General features: G+C 36.7%; 1 protein-coding gene across 2 annotated transcripts; it reads left to right on the top strand.

Annotated features, from left to right (window-relative positions):
• The first annotated feature begins 5534 nt into the window (after positions 1-5534).
• On the top strand, positions 5535-16761 carry sar1ab (secretion associated, Ras related GTPase 1Ab). Of its 2 annotated transcripts, none has more exons than XM_057847768.1 (7): positions 5535-5610; positions 6395-6465; positions 7459-7578; positions 13232-13297; positions 13379-13482; positions 13566-13697; positions 15116-16759. In XM_057847768.1, exons 2-7 carry the CDS (start codon positions 6408-6410, stop codon positions 15230-15232), a joined length of 597 nt encoding a protein of 198 aa, XP_057703751.1. In that variant the 5' UTR covers positions 5535-5610; positions 6395-6407; the 3' UTR covers positions 15233-16759. The 2 variants fall into 2 exon arrangements, with proteins under 2 accessions (XP_057703751.1, XP_057703752.1); XM_057847769.1 differs by having other exon boundaries at positions 5548-5621; positions 15116-16761.
• The last annotated feature ends 252 nt before the right edge of the window (positions 16762-17013 follow it).

Below are 17013 nucleotides of genomic sequence, written 5' to 3'. Positions count from 1 at the left end.
TCACAAAAGATATGCTGATTAGGGTCAGATGATCCTAACAAAAGTGGTTTGTATCAACACCCTTGGTAGCATAGTAATACAGTGGGGAGAATAAGTATTTGATACACTGCCGATTTTGCTGGTTTTCCCACTTGCAAAGCATGTAGAGGTCTGTAATTTGTATCATAAGTTCTCTTCAACTGTGAGGGATAGAATCTAATACAAAAAAACAGAAAATCACATGATTTTTAAATAATAAATTTGCATTTAATTGCATGAAATAAGTATTTGATACATCACAAAAACCGAACTTAATATTTGGTACAGAAACCTTTGTTTGCTATTACAGATACCAAACGTTTCCTGTAGTCCTTGACAAGGTTTGCACTCACTGCAGCAGGGATTTTGGCCCACTCCTCCATGCAGATCTTCTCCAGAGCCTTCAGGTTTCGGGGCTGCTGCCGGGCAACACGGACTTTCAGCTCCCTCCATAGATTTTCTATCGGGTTCAGATCTGGTGACTGGATAGGTCACTCCAGGACCTTAAGATGCTTCTTACGGAGCCACTCTTTAGTTGCCATGGCTGTGTGCTTTGGGTTGCTGTCATGCTGGAAGACCCAGCCACGACCCATCTTCAGGGCTCTCACTGAAGGAAGGAGGTTGTCAGCCAAGATGGCCCGTCCCCCACATAGCCCCATCCATCCTCCCCTCAATACAGTGCAGTCGTCCTGTACCCTTGGCAGAGAAGCACCCCCCAAAAATGATGTTTCCTCCTCCATGTTTCACGGTTGGAATGGTGTTCTTGGGGTTTTACTCATCCTTCTTTTTCCCTCCAAACACGACGAGCCGAGTTTAGACCAAAAAGTTCAATTTTGGTCTTATCCGACCACATGACCTTCTCCCATTGCTCCTCTGGATCATCCAGATGATCAGTGGCAAACTTCAGACTTGTCTGGACATGCACTGGCTTCAGCAGCGGGACCGTGCGTGCGCTGTAGGATTTTAATCTATGACGGCGTAATGTGCTTCCGATGGTTTTCTTCGAAACTGTGGTTCCAGCTCTCTTCAGGTCATTGACCAGGTCCTGCCGTGTAGTTCTGGGCTGATCCCTCACCTTCCTCATGATCAGTGATGCCCAACGAGGTGAGATCTTGCATGGAGCCCCAGAACGAGGCAGATTGACCGTCAACTTGAACTTCTTCCATTTTCTAATAATCGCCCCAACAGTTGTTACCTTCTCACCAAGCTGCTCGCTTATTTTCCTGTAGCCCATCCCAGCCTTGTGCAGGTCTATTATTTTATCCCTGATGTCCTTACACAGCTCTTTGGTCTTGGCCATTGTGGAGAGGTTGGAGTTTGTTTGTTTGAGCATGTGAACAGGTGTCTTTTATACAGGTAACAAGTTCAAACAGGTGCAGTTACTTCCGGTAATGAGTGGAGAACAGGAGGGGTTCTTAAAAAAGAACTAAGAGCCGAAATATTTCCTAGTTGGTAAGTTATCAAATACCTATTTCTTGCAGTTAAATACAAATTTATTATTTAAAAATTATACAATGTGATTTTGTATTAGATTCCGTCCCTCACAGTTGAAGAGAACTTATGATACAAATTACAGACCTCTACATGGCTTGCAAGTGGGAAAACCAGCAAAATTGGCAGTGTATCAAATACTTGTTCTCCCCACTGTAAGTATCCCGAATTACCAAAGAAGTGACCTAAACTAAACTATTTGACTTTAATTGACAACAATAGACATCCAATTCACTTTAACAGGAAATACTGTCTGTGAATGCTCATATTCTACTCCCACTAATGCCGCTAGACATCCAATCCATTTTGACTGGGAGTGGCGAATTTTGCATAGTGTATATCTAGTACCGGCAATGACAGCCAATGAGTTAACTTGATTGGTCCAAAATACACTGGTCCAGCCCACATGAGCTCTAAATGTGGCCCGCAAAACAAAATGAGTTTGACACCCTTGCTTTATTCCATTTCTTTCTATTGCCAGTCCTCTATCTGATTGTAGCAGAGACTGTTTTGCTCAGTGGAGGGGTGACTCTCACTTGATATTAAGATGTAAAACAGACCTATGGGCAGCGTGGACTCAAATTTTGATCTGTTTAAAAAAACGTGCTGTCAAATGTGAAGAAATTTGAACAGACATTAGCTTGCTAGCTTAGATATAGCAGTATTGAGTTTGAAGTCTAATTTCGAAGTGGATGCACATGTGAAACTTGTGGGATTTTGGTACCTTTATCAAGGTTAAGAACCACTGTACTATATTATTGGTCATTCTTATGGAATAAATAAGTTAAGCAAAATACAGTAGTGTGAAACTGAAGACCAAAAATAAAAATTACAAATATTTTATTTCTGTGGAAGAGTAACGTTAAGAGACGCTGTTATTAGGCGATAAAATGTAACTGACAATTACAAGCATGAATTGTTTGATCTAATTCCATGGAATGAAAAAAATGTGAAAGAAAAATCCTTACAACTTAGATCTTTTACCAATTTGGTGTTACCACCTAAATATTATTGCCAGAAGTGGGTAGTAATGCGTTAATTCACTACGTTACTTTTACTTGAGTAGCCTTTTAAGAAAAAAAGTACTTCTAAGAGTACAGTAGGTTTACTTAGTCATACTTTTTACTTTTACTCGAATAAATTTGTCACGAAGAAACGCGACTCTTACTCCGCTACTTTAGGCTACACTAGTCGTTACATTTTTCTTCTTTATTCTACATACTAGATTTAACTTTTTTATATATATTTTTTTGCCAGAGATGCACGCCAACAGTGGGTCACCCAGTTTCACCAATGAGATGTCGCAATAATAATCACATGACTTTAATATACCAATTAGACTCAAGCTTGCTGGTCTATGATCACGCCGGCCTGTTCAATCACGTGGCGTCTTTAAACTACCGTAAAAAATTAAGTATTTGACATGGAGCACTGCAGTCGACATGACTCGAAAGCGCAGATTTTAATCTCTCTCCAAATTTTTGTTTGGCACCAATTGACCACGGAAAACTGGAGATTTGATCCATTTAGTTTCATAATCGGGAATGTTTTCTCCACTACAGGGCACTCGTGCATGTCAAGGACAGACAGAGAATTGAAATTGCGTGAATCTCTAACCTCAATGGCAAGTAAAAAATGAAACGCTTTATTTCTGTAGATTTTTTTCTTTCGGTGGAATTCAATGTTTGTTGTATTTCTTTGGCTTGATTTGGTTATGTAACATGTTATAGTACAATATAATAATAACAGTTCAGATGGATACTGTAACTTTGTGCTGAATGAGCCCCCCCGGTGGCCGAAAATTTCATTGCATGTAATTGACTTTCCAATATATGAATTTAAAATTAAGACTACCAGTAAAATGCTGTTTATAAAAGCTGTAAAGCAATGAAGCAAACAACAAAAATGAATAAAATGAACATAAAATATATTTTTATTATGGGTCAAAATTATTTTTCGAACAGATCATGTGACTAGCACCTTAGAGACAGTCATTTGCTTTGCTTAGCCCCCCGCACCACCTCAAAAATAGAGAAGAGGCAAGATGGATATACGTATTTCAAACCTAAGCTTTCAAAAGCGACAACAACTACTGAGCGAGAACCAAGGATTGAAGATGTTGACCATGAATTGCCGGAGAGCCTCGCTAAAATGATGAGCGGAATTTGTTTGCCCCACTAAAGATCAACAAAAAAACCACTCCTTTTCAATGTATTATTATAAATAGTCCTGGCTGGAATATTCAGTCAAAAAGGGATGTGGCGTCTACTTCACTACTAGGTAAGACAGAAAAACGTGCACGCACACGCACAAACACACACAGCTGGGATGCCTGTATGTACGAGCATGGGCTAAGCTACTATAGGGTGACCAAATGTCCTCTTTTGCCCGGACAAGTCCTACTTTCACGTAGTGTCCTCGTGGTCCAGGCGGGTTTTATAAATTCATAAAAATGTCCGGTTTTTATGATTTTTCACGGGACCAATTTGAAGAGAATCCCTCCGAGCGCTGGGTGGCAGCAGTTGACATGGCTCCTACGAGAATGGAGGGAAGTAGTAGTTCTTGTTTTTGTTGGCAGTTTACCCCTATCATGAGGCATTACCGCCATCTACTGGGTTGACGATTTGGCCACAATGCCTGAAGTTTTTTTTATTTTTATTTTTTATGATAAATACGTATATAATGGCAACTGTTGACTTCTGTCGGAGCTTTGACTTTGGTGTTGCATCGGCGCGCTGCCGATGATTGTAAACTTTTATAGCAAAGTTTGGTTTTTGCCTCAGCTAGTTATCAGGAAGCTAAACCACGCTAGGCATTATGGGAAACGTAGTTTTGAACTGCAACGTCTGGAAACATGCTGACTGAATAGTTTGTCAGTTTATTTCGGTTTTTGTTTGTGTGCAATCTAGAACATTGAATGAGAACATCAATTGAATGGGAATAACAATTTGTCAAGGACCATTGTCGTGATAGTAATTTATGAAAATGTTTAGTTGGCGCATAGCCTACTGTGTGTATGTGTATTGACTGGACTACATTTCTATGGGGCTGCATTATATATACATACATATATATATATATATTATATATATATATATATATATATATATATATATATATATACATATATGTATGTATGTATATACATATATGTATGTATGTATATACATATATGTATGTATATATATATATGTATGTGTATATATATATATATATATATATATGTATATATATATATATATATATATGTATGTATATATATATGTATATTTTTTTTTAAGTCTTTTTTTTTTTTCAAACTGCATTTTTCCATCCAGAGTGAGGGGCACACTATAAATATATTAAAGTGATATAGGCATCTTTGAGTGAACTTCGAGTAAAATTCAAGTATCTTGAGGCCGGGCTGAGTGTCCTCTTTTTTAGAAATCAAAATATGGTCACCCTAAGCTACTATAAGTTAATTTTATTGCTGACATTGTGTTTTAGGGTCATCAACATTTTTGTCTCCCCGCCGCGACAAAACTGCCTATGGGGAAAAAAATAAACATTGTTAAAAAAAAAAAAAAAAAAAAAAATCAAACATTTTAAGCAGTTACTCACCATGTTACTCAGTACTTGATTACTTGTATTTTTTTTTATCACTAAATACTTTTTTACTTATACTTGAGTGCATTTTTTGGAATTATTTTTACTTGAGTAATATTCTTTTGAAGAAACACTACTCTTGAATTTTTTTTGGCTAGTCTACCCACCTCTGATTATTGCTAACCGTGCATTGAAAATCTATTTATTAGCTATGTTGGACGTAATTTCAACAAGCAACAAACATTTTACGTCAAACGATATGTCGACAATACATTACGTGAAAGCTGTAACAAAAATAACAACTAATAATACAATTTTGATACTTAAAATCTGTTTATATATGTATCTGTTATACATTCCGCATTTTTAACTTTTAATCAATGTGGTCAACAGCATCCGTTGTAAACAAGGACAGAAAACAGGCATGTAGCGATGACGTACTTCCGGTGAAATGTCAAACTTGGATAGTGCTTTACAGCCGACGGGACTGACTGCGTACGGTGTGATCATAAACAGGTTGGAACATGGTAGTTATTGATTAACTTTAACCAGCTAGCTCAACTTCTCACAAGTGTGTCTTTTTCTGCGACCGTACTAGTACCTTAGTCCATCTTTCCAGACATTTCTGCCCGTGTTTACGTTGAATTATTCTTTTTTTGTTACTTTTATGGCGGCTAAATGTTGTTGTCTTGAAATTACTGTGCTTAAAAGTAGTTGTATTCACTCACTAACAATAGAAAACTGTTCATGTTGAGTTAACTGTAGTTTAGTCTCAGTGTATCCAAAACAAGTTAAAAAGAAAAATCCAACTTGATAGCCCACTGTTAGCCTACAATACGCATAATATGGGTGTCTTAACGGTAAACAATATGCAATTTCAGAATATCTGAAAGTAAAGTAAGTCATTTATGCCGTGCATTACACTCATTGAGTCGCATACAGTGTGACAGCTGTGTGTATGTGTGTCAGCGTGACCGAGAAGTGTTGAGATCAAGTATCCTTGCCACAACTTGTCATAATAAAAATAGTCCAGGAAGATCGGTGTGTATCTTTCTGAGAAGGAAAACTAACTCAAACTCATAAAAAAGCTGTTGTTGATAGAATGGAATAAATAGACTAATATTTAAAATAAATGAATGAAACAGAATCTTATTATAAGCTTAGGCATACCAGCAGAATTATTCAGGCTCAAGGAGAAACTTGGAGATTTGCAACACAGTTAGCTGCAGTTGAGGAGTTGAATCTCGTTTTATTTATTTTTAAACATTGCGTGTTTACAATATGTTTGTCTGCATTACAGGTAGCCCAGCACCATGTCTTTTATTTTTGACTGGATCTACAGAGGCTTGAATGGCGTCTTACAACTTCTAGGTATTGTAAAAAAAAAAAAAATACTGTTAATAATTCCATTTTATGAAGTGGAACCTCTGACTTCGAACACATTTAGGTCTGTTGACTTTGGGTCGTAAAAAGATTCATTCATCACAGTAAAACTGGGCACACACCATTACATTTGCAGCGGGAGGATGAGTATACAGTGGGGCAAATAAGTATTTAGTCAACCACTAATTGTGCTAGTTCTTTCACTTGAAAATATTAGCGAGACCTGTAATTGTCAACATGGGTAAACCTCAACCCTGAGAGACAGAATGTGGAAAAAAATAACAGAAAATCACATTGTTTGATTTTTAAAGAATTTATTTGCAAATCATGGTGGAAAATAAGTATTTTGTCAATACCGAAAGTTCATCTCAATACTTTGTTATGTACCCTTTGTTGGCAATAACGGAGGCCAAACGTTTTCTGGAACTCTTCACAAGCTTTTCACACACTGTTGCTGGTATTTTGGCCCATTCCTCCATGTAGATCTCCTCTAGAGCAGTGATGTTTTGGGGCTGTCGTTGGGCAACACGGACTTTCAACTTCCTCCTCAAATTTATTTTTGCATTCAAACACATTTTTTTTGATTGAAGTTACTTTTTCTTCGATTGAAAATATATATTTTGATTGAAGCAACTTTTTATTTGATTGAAGCAACTTTTTTTTTTTTCGATTGTATAATAAAGACACAAATCTACCTCCATAAGGGTTGAGCCTTATAGGTGCAAGCGAGGGATTTCTCCCTGCATTTTTGAGACATAAAACATAGCTAATACCTTCGGGACGTTATGACGGAAAATTTTTGCGGTTTTGAAACCATGACATTTTCATATCATGGTATACCTTGAAACTGGTAATCAGTGCTCTAATTTTGGAGTTTCTATTGTATTCATCATACAAATCAGTAATCATAAAACGAGTTAGCGCAATACATGACTGATTTGATCTAGTGATGTAATACACGTTTCTATTCATGGTATACAGGATTGTACAAGAAGACTGGCAAGTTGGTGTTCCTTGGATTGGACAATGCTGGCAAAACGACATTACTGCACATGCTCAGAGATGACAGGCTGGGCCAGCACGTACCCACTCTGCACCCAAGTACTGTAGCTATCCTGTCTGTCTCTCTGCCTGTTGGTCTATCATCAATCTATCCTTTTACTCATCTATGTATGAAGAGTTCATTTGCAAAACAGATACTCAGTTTTTTTGTTTTTGTTTACTACAAACTTAAGGCAGTACCTGTGAAACTAAAGTTGAGTGGTTCGATTATGTAACAATGACCTAAAAAATGTAGGTATCTAACGATTATTATTAAAAAAATTAAAAAAAATTGTAAATTTACATTTCATTTTTGTCAAAAGCAGATAAATCCAACTTGCTCATTGTCGCAAAAACAATTACCGTAATTTTTGGACTATAAGCCGTTACTTTTTTCCCTCATTGGGAATTCTGTGGCTTTGGATGAATAGGTAACGCTTTATTTGACAGTGGCGTCATAAGACTGCCATGATTATGAGATGATTCTATCTATCTATCTATCTATCTATCTATCTATCTATCTATCTATCTATCTATCTATCTATCTATCTATCTATCTATCATTACTAAATGCTTATAACAGATGTCATGAAGTGTCATCCGGCAAATTGTCATGAAGTGTCATCCGGCAAATTATGTCACTAACTCCATTTATGTCCAGCTCAGATGTTTTACATCCATTCAAAAGTGAGATCATTTGCCGGATGACACTAAATTACATCTGTTATAAGCATTCATTAATGCTCATGACAGTGTCATGTCATAATTATGTCAGTCTTATGGCGCCACTGTCAAAAAAGTGTTACCAAATACCATAACTAGCAATTAATGAAACAACTGGAACAGTAACTGAAGAAATAATTACCCAAAAATATGAATTTTGATTGTTGTTTACATATTTAGCACTGCAATGCATGCATGGAGGCATGTTGGACAGCAGCAGTGTTGACAGCAGGTGGCAGTAGAGGTTGACTGTCTCCCCCAAGGGAGCAGTGATGGCCAAGCAATGAAGCCAATTGCTTCAAAGCTTCATGGTGGTTAATTTGGTCTTATAACAGTCGTATAATGCCGTTGTCAAATAAAGTTTTACCAGTTAATATATTTTTTTGTGTAAATATCCTATAATACATAGATAACAATAATACATAATACAGGACTGCTGCGTCTTATAGTCAAGTTCGGCTTATCTTTGAACAAATGCTGTTTTCATGCCAAATTTGGTGGGTGGCGGCTTATAGTCAGGTGTGCCTTATAGTACGAAAATTAGGGTAACTTCTTTTAATATGGTAATGGTAAATGGTAAATATCATTTGGAACTTGTACAATAAATAACTCAAACTGTTCAAGTTTTGCATTTAAAATGAGACAGAGAATAGACATGCCACACATGTGTAAAAGGGCTCATTAAAGATGTATAACAATGCTGTTTATGATGGTCAACTGCTCTAACGAAAGCGCAAGAGTAGAAACAAACTTTTTTTTTTATGATGTAAGATGGGAATGAATCTTTTTTAATAAATGTTCTGTCTTCACATAGCCAAAGAAAACAATACAGTGGTACCTCTACTTACAAATGTCTCTACATACAAAATTTTCAGGTTAAGACACGCCTCAACATGCAAATATAGCCTCTTATTAAGAAATGAATTTCAGGATAAGAAAGGCAAAAATACAGTATGGCTGATACTCGCAGTTCCAGAGTTTACTAAACGTAACATACTTATAGCTGCTCTGCCACTGGTTATTGCCTAACATTCCTGGCATCCAATTGGCCAAGATGGACCCATACTGTATATGTGTATCCCAGCTCGGGCAGCAGTTATCGATTATTTTAGTAGTCGATTAATATAGGTAGTTCCAGTAATCGGACTAGGAAATTTAGTAGATCTGAAACGAAGGCTTGCTAAGATTGTACTTTCAAAAGAGCATTAAATCATATACAAAATAAAATTCCCGAGTATTTCTTCAAACGATGTAGAATTGCACTTTCATTGAAAAATAAATTAAAATACCTAAACTTAGTCTCAAACGGTATTAAAAAAAAAAAAGAAAATTTAAGTACAACAAAAGAACAATTGGCTAACTTGCATAGCAAAACTCCGCTAGCTTAAATGCTACAAAATGCTAGCTTTTTTTCACAATGCTTTTGCCAAATCGTTCAAACACGTATTCCCACTAAAAACGACTAAATATATTAATAAACTGAATTACGAATGCATAAAAAAACATTAGCGCAAACAAAATCTTGCCTTGTGTTGGTCTTAACAGGATGCAGCTGGATTCAGCCATGTTAAATGAGTTATGTCATATTCACTGTTGCCACTAGAAGGCAGCGTATCAACCCAGATGAATAAAACGCAATGCAAACACTTTCAAAACAAACCATTACAATGCCACTGTAATTAAACGAATACTTGAAGCAGCAACAATTGATTCGAAACTTTTTTCTAATCAAATTACTTTACTAACTCAATTTCTCGTTGCAGCACTAATCCCAGCTTTACACAAGTGTATTAACTTTTATTCTTGACTCTATTCTTAGTTTTTTACATTATGATCAACTCAAATTTTATGTTTATTGTGGAATAATCTAATTGTAACCATAGGCGGAGTTTGACTTTTGGGGCAGGGGGGGCACAACATGTTGATGACCCCAAAATGCAGTGTCAGCAATAAAATTAACTCACAAGAATATATTAATATGTTGACAATGAGCGTTTTTTGTTTCCATCATTCTTGAGGGGAAATCTAAATCAGGCTGCTTAGGCAATACTTTTAAGATCGTCATCCATTTAATTTGGTACGCCCGCCGGTGTCGTGCCAATGTAGTTACCCCAGTCAAAAATGGTATCCCCTGGATGGAGCCATACGGAGGTAGATTTGTGTCTTTATTATTTAATCAAAAATGTTGCTTCAATTAAAAAAAAAAAAAAATGCTTGAATAAAAATATATATTTTTAGCTAAAAAAAAAAGTCACTTCATCAAAAAAATGTGTTTGAATGCACAAATAAATTTGAAACTCAAAAGAAACTGCATGTGAAAGCTATTTTTCTTTGATTAATTTTTATTTATTTATTTTTTTAAATTGATTTAAGTCAAGTTTTTTTGGGGGGGGGATTGAAACAACTTTTTGATTGAAGTAATGTTGATTTGTGTTTGGGTCACATTTTGGCTGAGACGTTTTTCTCTGTTATTCAATCAAAAAAATAAATATAGATTTTCAAAAAGAAAAATCATTTCAATCAAAAAAAAAAAATTTCAATCATAGAAAAAAGTTTTTCAATGCGAAAAAATATTTGAGATTGAAAAATTTGAACACTTAATTTTTCATTGAAAATGTTTTGTTTGATTGAAGCAATCCTTTTTGTATTTGGGCCATATTATGATTAGGACATCTGCGTCTAAATCATTCAATCCCCCTAAAAAGTTGATTCTATTTAAAAAAAAAAAAAAAAAAAAAAATTCAAAGAAAAAAATATTTTTAAAAAATATTTTTTCTCTAATAATATATATATATATATATATATATATATATATATATATATATATATATATATATATATTAGGGCTGTCAAACGATTAAAATTTTTAATCGAGTTAATTACAGCTTAAAAATTAATTAATCGTAATTAATCGCAATTAATCGCAATTCAAACCATCTATAAAATATGCCATATTTTTCTGTAAATTATTGTTGGAATGGAAAGATAAGACACAAGATGGATATATACATTTAACATAAGGTACATAAGGACTATTTGTTTATTATAACAATAAATCAACAAGATGGCACTAACATTATTAACATTCTGTTAAAGCGATCCATGGATAGAAAGACTTGTAGTTCTTAATAGAAAAATGTTAGTACAAGTTAGAGAAATGTTATATTAAAACCCCTCTTAATGTTTTTGTTATAATAAAATTTGTAAAATTTTCAATCAAAAAATAAACTAGTAGCCCGCCATTGTTGATGTCAATAATTACTTACTCAATGCTCATGGATGTCTATAAAATCAGTCGCACCCAAGTGCCAGCAGAGGGCGGCAAAACTCCATAAAACACAACAAGTGAGCGTTTCAATGTGTACTGTCATTTAAAACTCCCTGAGCGGGGCATCTGCGTTAATTGCGTCAAATATTTTAACGTGATTAATTTAAGAAATTAATTAACGCCTGTTAACGCGATAATTTTGACAGCCCTAATATATATATATATATATATTATTATTACTGTATTATTGGCACCTGTTTTAACTCATTATCGGTATAAAAGACACCTGTCCAAAATCTCAGTCAGTCACACTCCAAACTCCACTATGGCCAAGACCAAAGAGCTGTCGAAAGACACCAGAGACAAAATTGTAGACTTGCACCAGGCTGGGAAGACTGAATCTGCAATAGGTAAAACGCTTGGTGTCAAGAAATCAACTGTGGGAGCAATTATTAGACAATGGAAGACATACAAGACCACTGATAATCTCCCTCGATCTGGGGCTCCATGCAAGATCTCACCCCGTGGCGTCAAAATGATAACAAGAACAGTGAGCAAAAATCCCAGAACCACACGGGGGAACCTAGTGAATGGCCTACAGAGAGCTGGGACCAGAGTAACAATGGCTACTATCAGTAACACAATGCGCCGCCAGGGACTCAAATCCTGCACTGCCAGACGTGTCCCCCTGCTGAAGCCAGTACACGTCCAGGCCCATCTGCAGTTCGCTAGAGAGCATCCAGAAGAGGACTGGGAGAATGTGTTATGGTGAGATGAAACCAAAATAGAATTTTTGGGCAGAAACACAGGTTCTCGTGTTTGTAGGAGAAACAATACTGTATTGCAGCCGAAGAACACCATTCCCACTGTGAAGCATGGGGGTGGAAACATCATGCTTTAGGGCTGTTTTTCTGCAAAGGGACCAGGACGACTGGTCTGTGTAAAGGAAAGAATGAATGGAGACATGTATCAAGAGATTTTGAGTGAAAATCTCCTTCAATCAGCAAGGGCATTGAAGATGAGACGTGGCTGGGTCTTTCAGCATGACAATGATCCCAAACACGCAGCCAGGGCAACAAAGGAGTGGCTTCGTAAGAAGCATTTCAAGGTCCTGGAGTGGCCTAGCCAGTCTCCAGATCTCAACCCCATAGAAAATCTGTGGAGGGAGTTGAAAGTCCGTGTTGCCCAACGACAGCCCCAAAACATCACTGCTCCAGAGGAGATCTGCATGGAGGAATGGGCCAAAATACCAGCAGCAGTGTGTAAAAAGCTTGAGAAGAGTTACAGAAAACGTTTGGCCTCCGTTATTGCCAACAGAGGGTATATAACAAAGTATTGAGATGAACGTTTGGTGTTGACCAAATACTTATTTTCCACCATGATTTGCAAATAAATTCTTTAAAAATCAAACAATGTGGTTTTCTGGTTTTTTTTCCACATTCTGTCTGTCATGGTTGAGGTTTACCCATGTTGACAATTACAGGCCTCTCTAATATTTTCAAGTGGGAGAACTTGCACAATTAGCAGTTGACTAAATACTTATTTGCCCCACTGTATATGTGAATGTAATTTGTCAAGATCAAACTACACTGTCTCAGTTTGTCTAAGTCAACACCAAATGTATCTAATCGAATTAATCTATAAACCATCTACCAATTGTCCATCCATATGAGTACATCCCAATGTCGACACTCTCATGCATTGGTTCATGTCTTTCCTCAGCATCTGAGGAGCTGACCATTGCTGGAATGACCTTTACCACATTTGACCTGGGGGGTCACACACAAGGTAAGGGGAAAAAAAACTTTTTGATCGCGCGACAACCTTCATGAATCAGCTTTTTGTTTGATGGTTTCAAATTTATGCTAGCACGACGCATCTGGAAAAACTACCTCCCAGCCATAAACGGTATCGTCTACATGGTGGACTGTGCCGATCGCGAGCGACTAGCTGAAGCCAAAGTGGAGCTGGATGTGAGTGTGAATGTTACATTTCCTGGCCTTTGTCACGTGTTCATAGTCATACACATACGTGACTTTTCTTCTTCTGTGTTCAGGCTCTTTTGACAGATGATACGATCTCAAATGTGCCGGTTCTCATCCTGGGAAACAAAATCGATCGACCGGAAGCCATCAGCGAGGATGCGCTTCGAGGGATATTTGGTCTGCAGGGACACACGACTGGAAAGGTGAACGACGTGTGACATTAACATCCAGCAAAGATTTTTTTTTTCACTACAGGTAGTCCCCGGGTTACGAATAGTTTCATTCCTACGCTGGTTACATAACCTGAATTTCCGCGTGAGTCAGAATTAACCCTTTACGTACTTCTAAATTTCAAAATAACTATCCAAAATGTCCAAAAGTGTTTTAATAATGGAGGATACGCTGCCCTCTGGTGGCAGCGTTGGGTCTGGCGGAACGGCTGCCTTGTATGACAGAGGAGCAGACTCAGACTTCTGACATGGGTACAGGATAGCTGTGCTCTGGTTTGGCCCACATATAGCTGTAAGTTGTTTTAGCTAATATATATTTGTGTATGCATTTATAATTATGTTTAGAGCTACATTTTGTGGAGTTATATGTGAGCGATCAACTATGAAAATTTTAAGCTAGCGGACTTTTGTTAGGCTGATTTAATCTTATAAATTTACATATTGATCAGACTAGATGGACATTTGGACAACAATTGTTCCGTGTCAAGTGTTTTACTATTAAAATGCGTGTCGTTTTTTAACATAAGTATACATATGTGTGTTAACGCTTTACAAATGGTCAGAAGTGAAGGAGGTACAAAGCTTCAAAAAGCACAATTGCCTTGTCTGCTGTTTGTAAAGCTGAACAACTTCTCGTTTGGCAACAAACACTCTCAGTGGGTCTGGCATGCACCTCATACCTACTGTGAAGTATGGCGGTGGGTCAGTGATGCTATGGGGCTGTTTCGCTTCCAAAGGCCCTGGGAACCTTGTTCGGGTGCATGGCATCATGAATGCTTTGAAATACCGGACATTTTAAATCAAAATCTGTTGCCCTCTGCCCGAAAGCTGAAGATAGGTCGTTACTGGGTCTTTCAGCAAGACAATGACCCTAAACATATGGCCAAATCTGCACAGAAATGGTTCACCAGACACAAAATCAAGCTTGTGAAACATTATAGAAGATTAGGTACTGTTTTGTTGGGAAAAGGGGGTTGTACAAAGTATTGTGTTAATAATTGTGACACACATTTTTTGATGTCAAGTAATTATTTCTTTATGTGGAATTTTTTCCCCACTGAATAAATGCACTTGTATTGAAGGTTGGATTTTTCTCTTTTTTTCCATTAAGGTCCCATATTATTTGAATTAAAAAAAAAATTAGAAGCTAAAAAACACTTCTTAAACAGTGGTGCCAATAATTATGGAGGGCGCTGTAGTAAGTACCATTTGCATCAATATATCCATAAGTTTCGTCTACACAGAAGTTTTTTTTTTTTCCTTTTAGTTCATTCAGCCTTTTATTTATTTATTTTTCACATGTCAAGCATATAAATGGCACTGACACAGAAGAAATGCAATTTAAGGGAATTTCCTACCCTTATAAAAGAGGTTTTGTGTTTCCCTTTTAGGGCAATGTGTCCAGGAAGGAGCTGAATTTGAGGCCAATTGAGATTTTTATGTGCAGCGTCCTGAAAAGACAAGGTTACGGCGAAGGATTCCGCTGGCTGTCCCAATACATTGACTGATTCAGTGCAAATTGATACAGATTCCAACAGTGATTTACAAAACAACACTACCTGCAAACATTTGATTTACATGTGTTGCAATAATAATTTCGAATGTGCCAGCTGGGAATGCATTTTATGTTGAAGAAAATATCCTTTGATAGAAAAAGATAATACCGCTGCAAGTCAAAGATTATTTATTGAGTATAACCAAGGATCCTCTTGCTATGGGATTTTACCTTTGGGTGCCAAAGAGAAAGTGTCATCACCAACCAGTCATGGCTTATTTTTAGCAGCGGGTGTTGACTTACAGCAAAGGTCGGTTTGTTTAAAGTTTTGTGGACCGTGTTAAGATGCACTGTAGCTATTGAAACACATGTTGTATCCAATTACTCACTTGAAATAAATGGAAAGTTTTTTTTTTTCTGTTGGGGGGTGGAAAACAGGGTTTACCACGAAAAGCTCAAAGTGTTTTAATTTCCTTTTTCTCCATCTGTGAGATTCAAAGACTACAGAACAGTGTTATATAGTTGGAATTAATGCTTGAAGGTGGCATATAATATGTGGAAAATTACAAGATTGGAGTACTTTGTGATTAGTAGCTGCTTACAACATGCAGTGATATTATGAGAGTACTTCCACGGTGGGCTTTAACAGCACGTGTTCGAAAATAATGGTTGATGTGTTTCCAAATATTATTTGTACATAGAAAAAATATTATTTATATATTTACATGATGGAGGCCTAATTATCTCTGAAGCTGTTACAAAAGATGGGACAAAATGTTATTTAAGATGGGTTTGAATAAACACTTTCTACAAACTTCATTTCTTTTGAATGAATTATTACGAGAATGAAATGTTAATATTCCTGCAAATTGAACTACTTCATATCGTCATGAATTATTAATATTGTTGGTTTCTAAATTGTATGCATTTGTATGTATAGATTTAAGGTTGGGTAAGATGTTGCGCAATGGCGGATGAAAAACTTATGAAGATCCTATGAACTTTATTTCATTACATATGAGAGTTTACTGGAAGGAAATTACTACAAGCTATTCAAAAAGCTATTCAAAAAATTAAGAGGTCATACAAATGAGGAATTTAAATTGCCTGTTGAGAAAAAAAAACGGTCGTATTCAGTTAGAAAAAAGCAGCAACAGAAAGAGACTACTTAAATTCCTAGAAATAGGGTTTGGCGACAGAATAACATAGGTAATACATATTCAGATGGTAATTGATTGAATTAAGAAGGAATTATTGACGGATTTACAAATGGCTTGGTTTATAACAAACTGCAAATTTCTTTTGAAGCAACACTCGGTAACTTTTCAGTTTTGGTCGATTTTAGCGACGCAGTTGGACAAAAGTGGTAGTGTTTTGGCTTAAGGAAGACTGCGTTTCCCATGAGGACCATCGCGTGTCTAAAAATCCTAATCTCCCAGTCGCCTGCATGGATCCGTTTCCAGCGGTTGTGTGAAGGATGAATAGTAATGAGGTAATCCAGCTATGGCAAAACAATAGCATATGACGATGTTGACAACGAGAAACATTTGATTTATTTTACCGTATTCCCCCACCGGCCCTCCGACCCCCACACCCCGCTGACGAGTTCGTTTGGGGGGAGGGGGGTCACACCAGCGAGTGAAAGCCGGCCAATATTTATTTTGAGTGTCCTTTTACTTTAACCCTGGTAGCCACCCTTTTTCTTTTTTTGTCTCATCGGACAAAACTTTTTGTCTCTTTAGTTGCTCTGCCATTTTTTCAGGATTTCCCCAAAAGCGTTCGCATAGAATTCCG

This window comes from Corythoichthys intestinalis, chromosome 10, assembly GCF_030265065.1.
Source record: "Corythoichthys intestinalis isolate RoL2023-P3 chromosome 10, ASM3026506v1, whole genome shotgun sequence".
Lineage (NCBI taxonomy): Eukaryota > Metazoa > Chordata > Actinopteri > Syngnathiformes > Syngnathidae > Corythoichthys > Corythoichthys intestinalis.
This window is presented reverse-complemented; position numbering and strand designations above follow the sequence as displayed.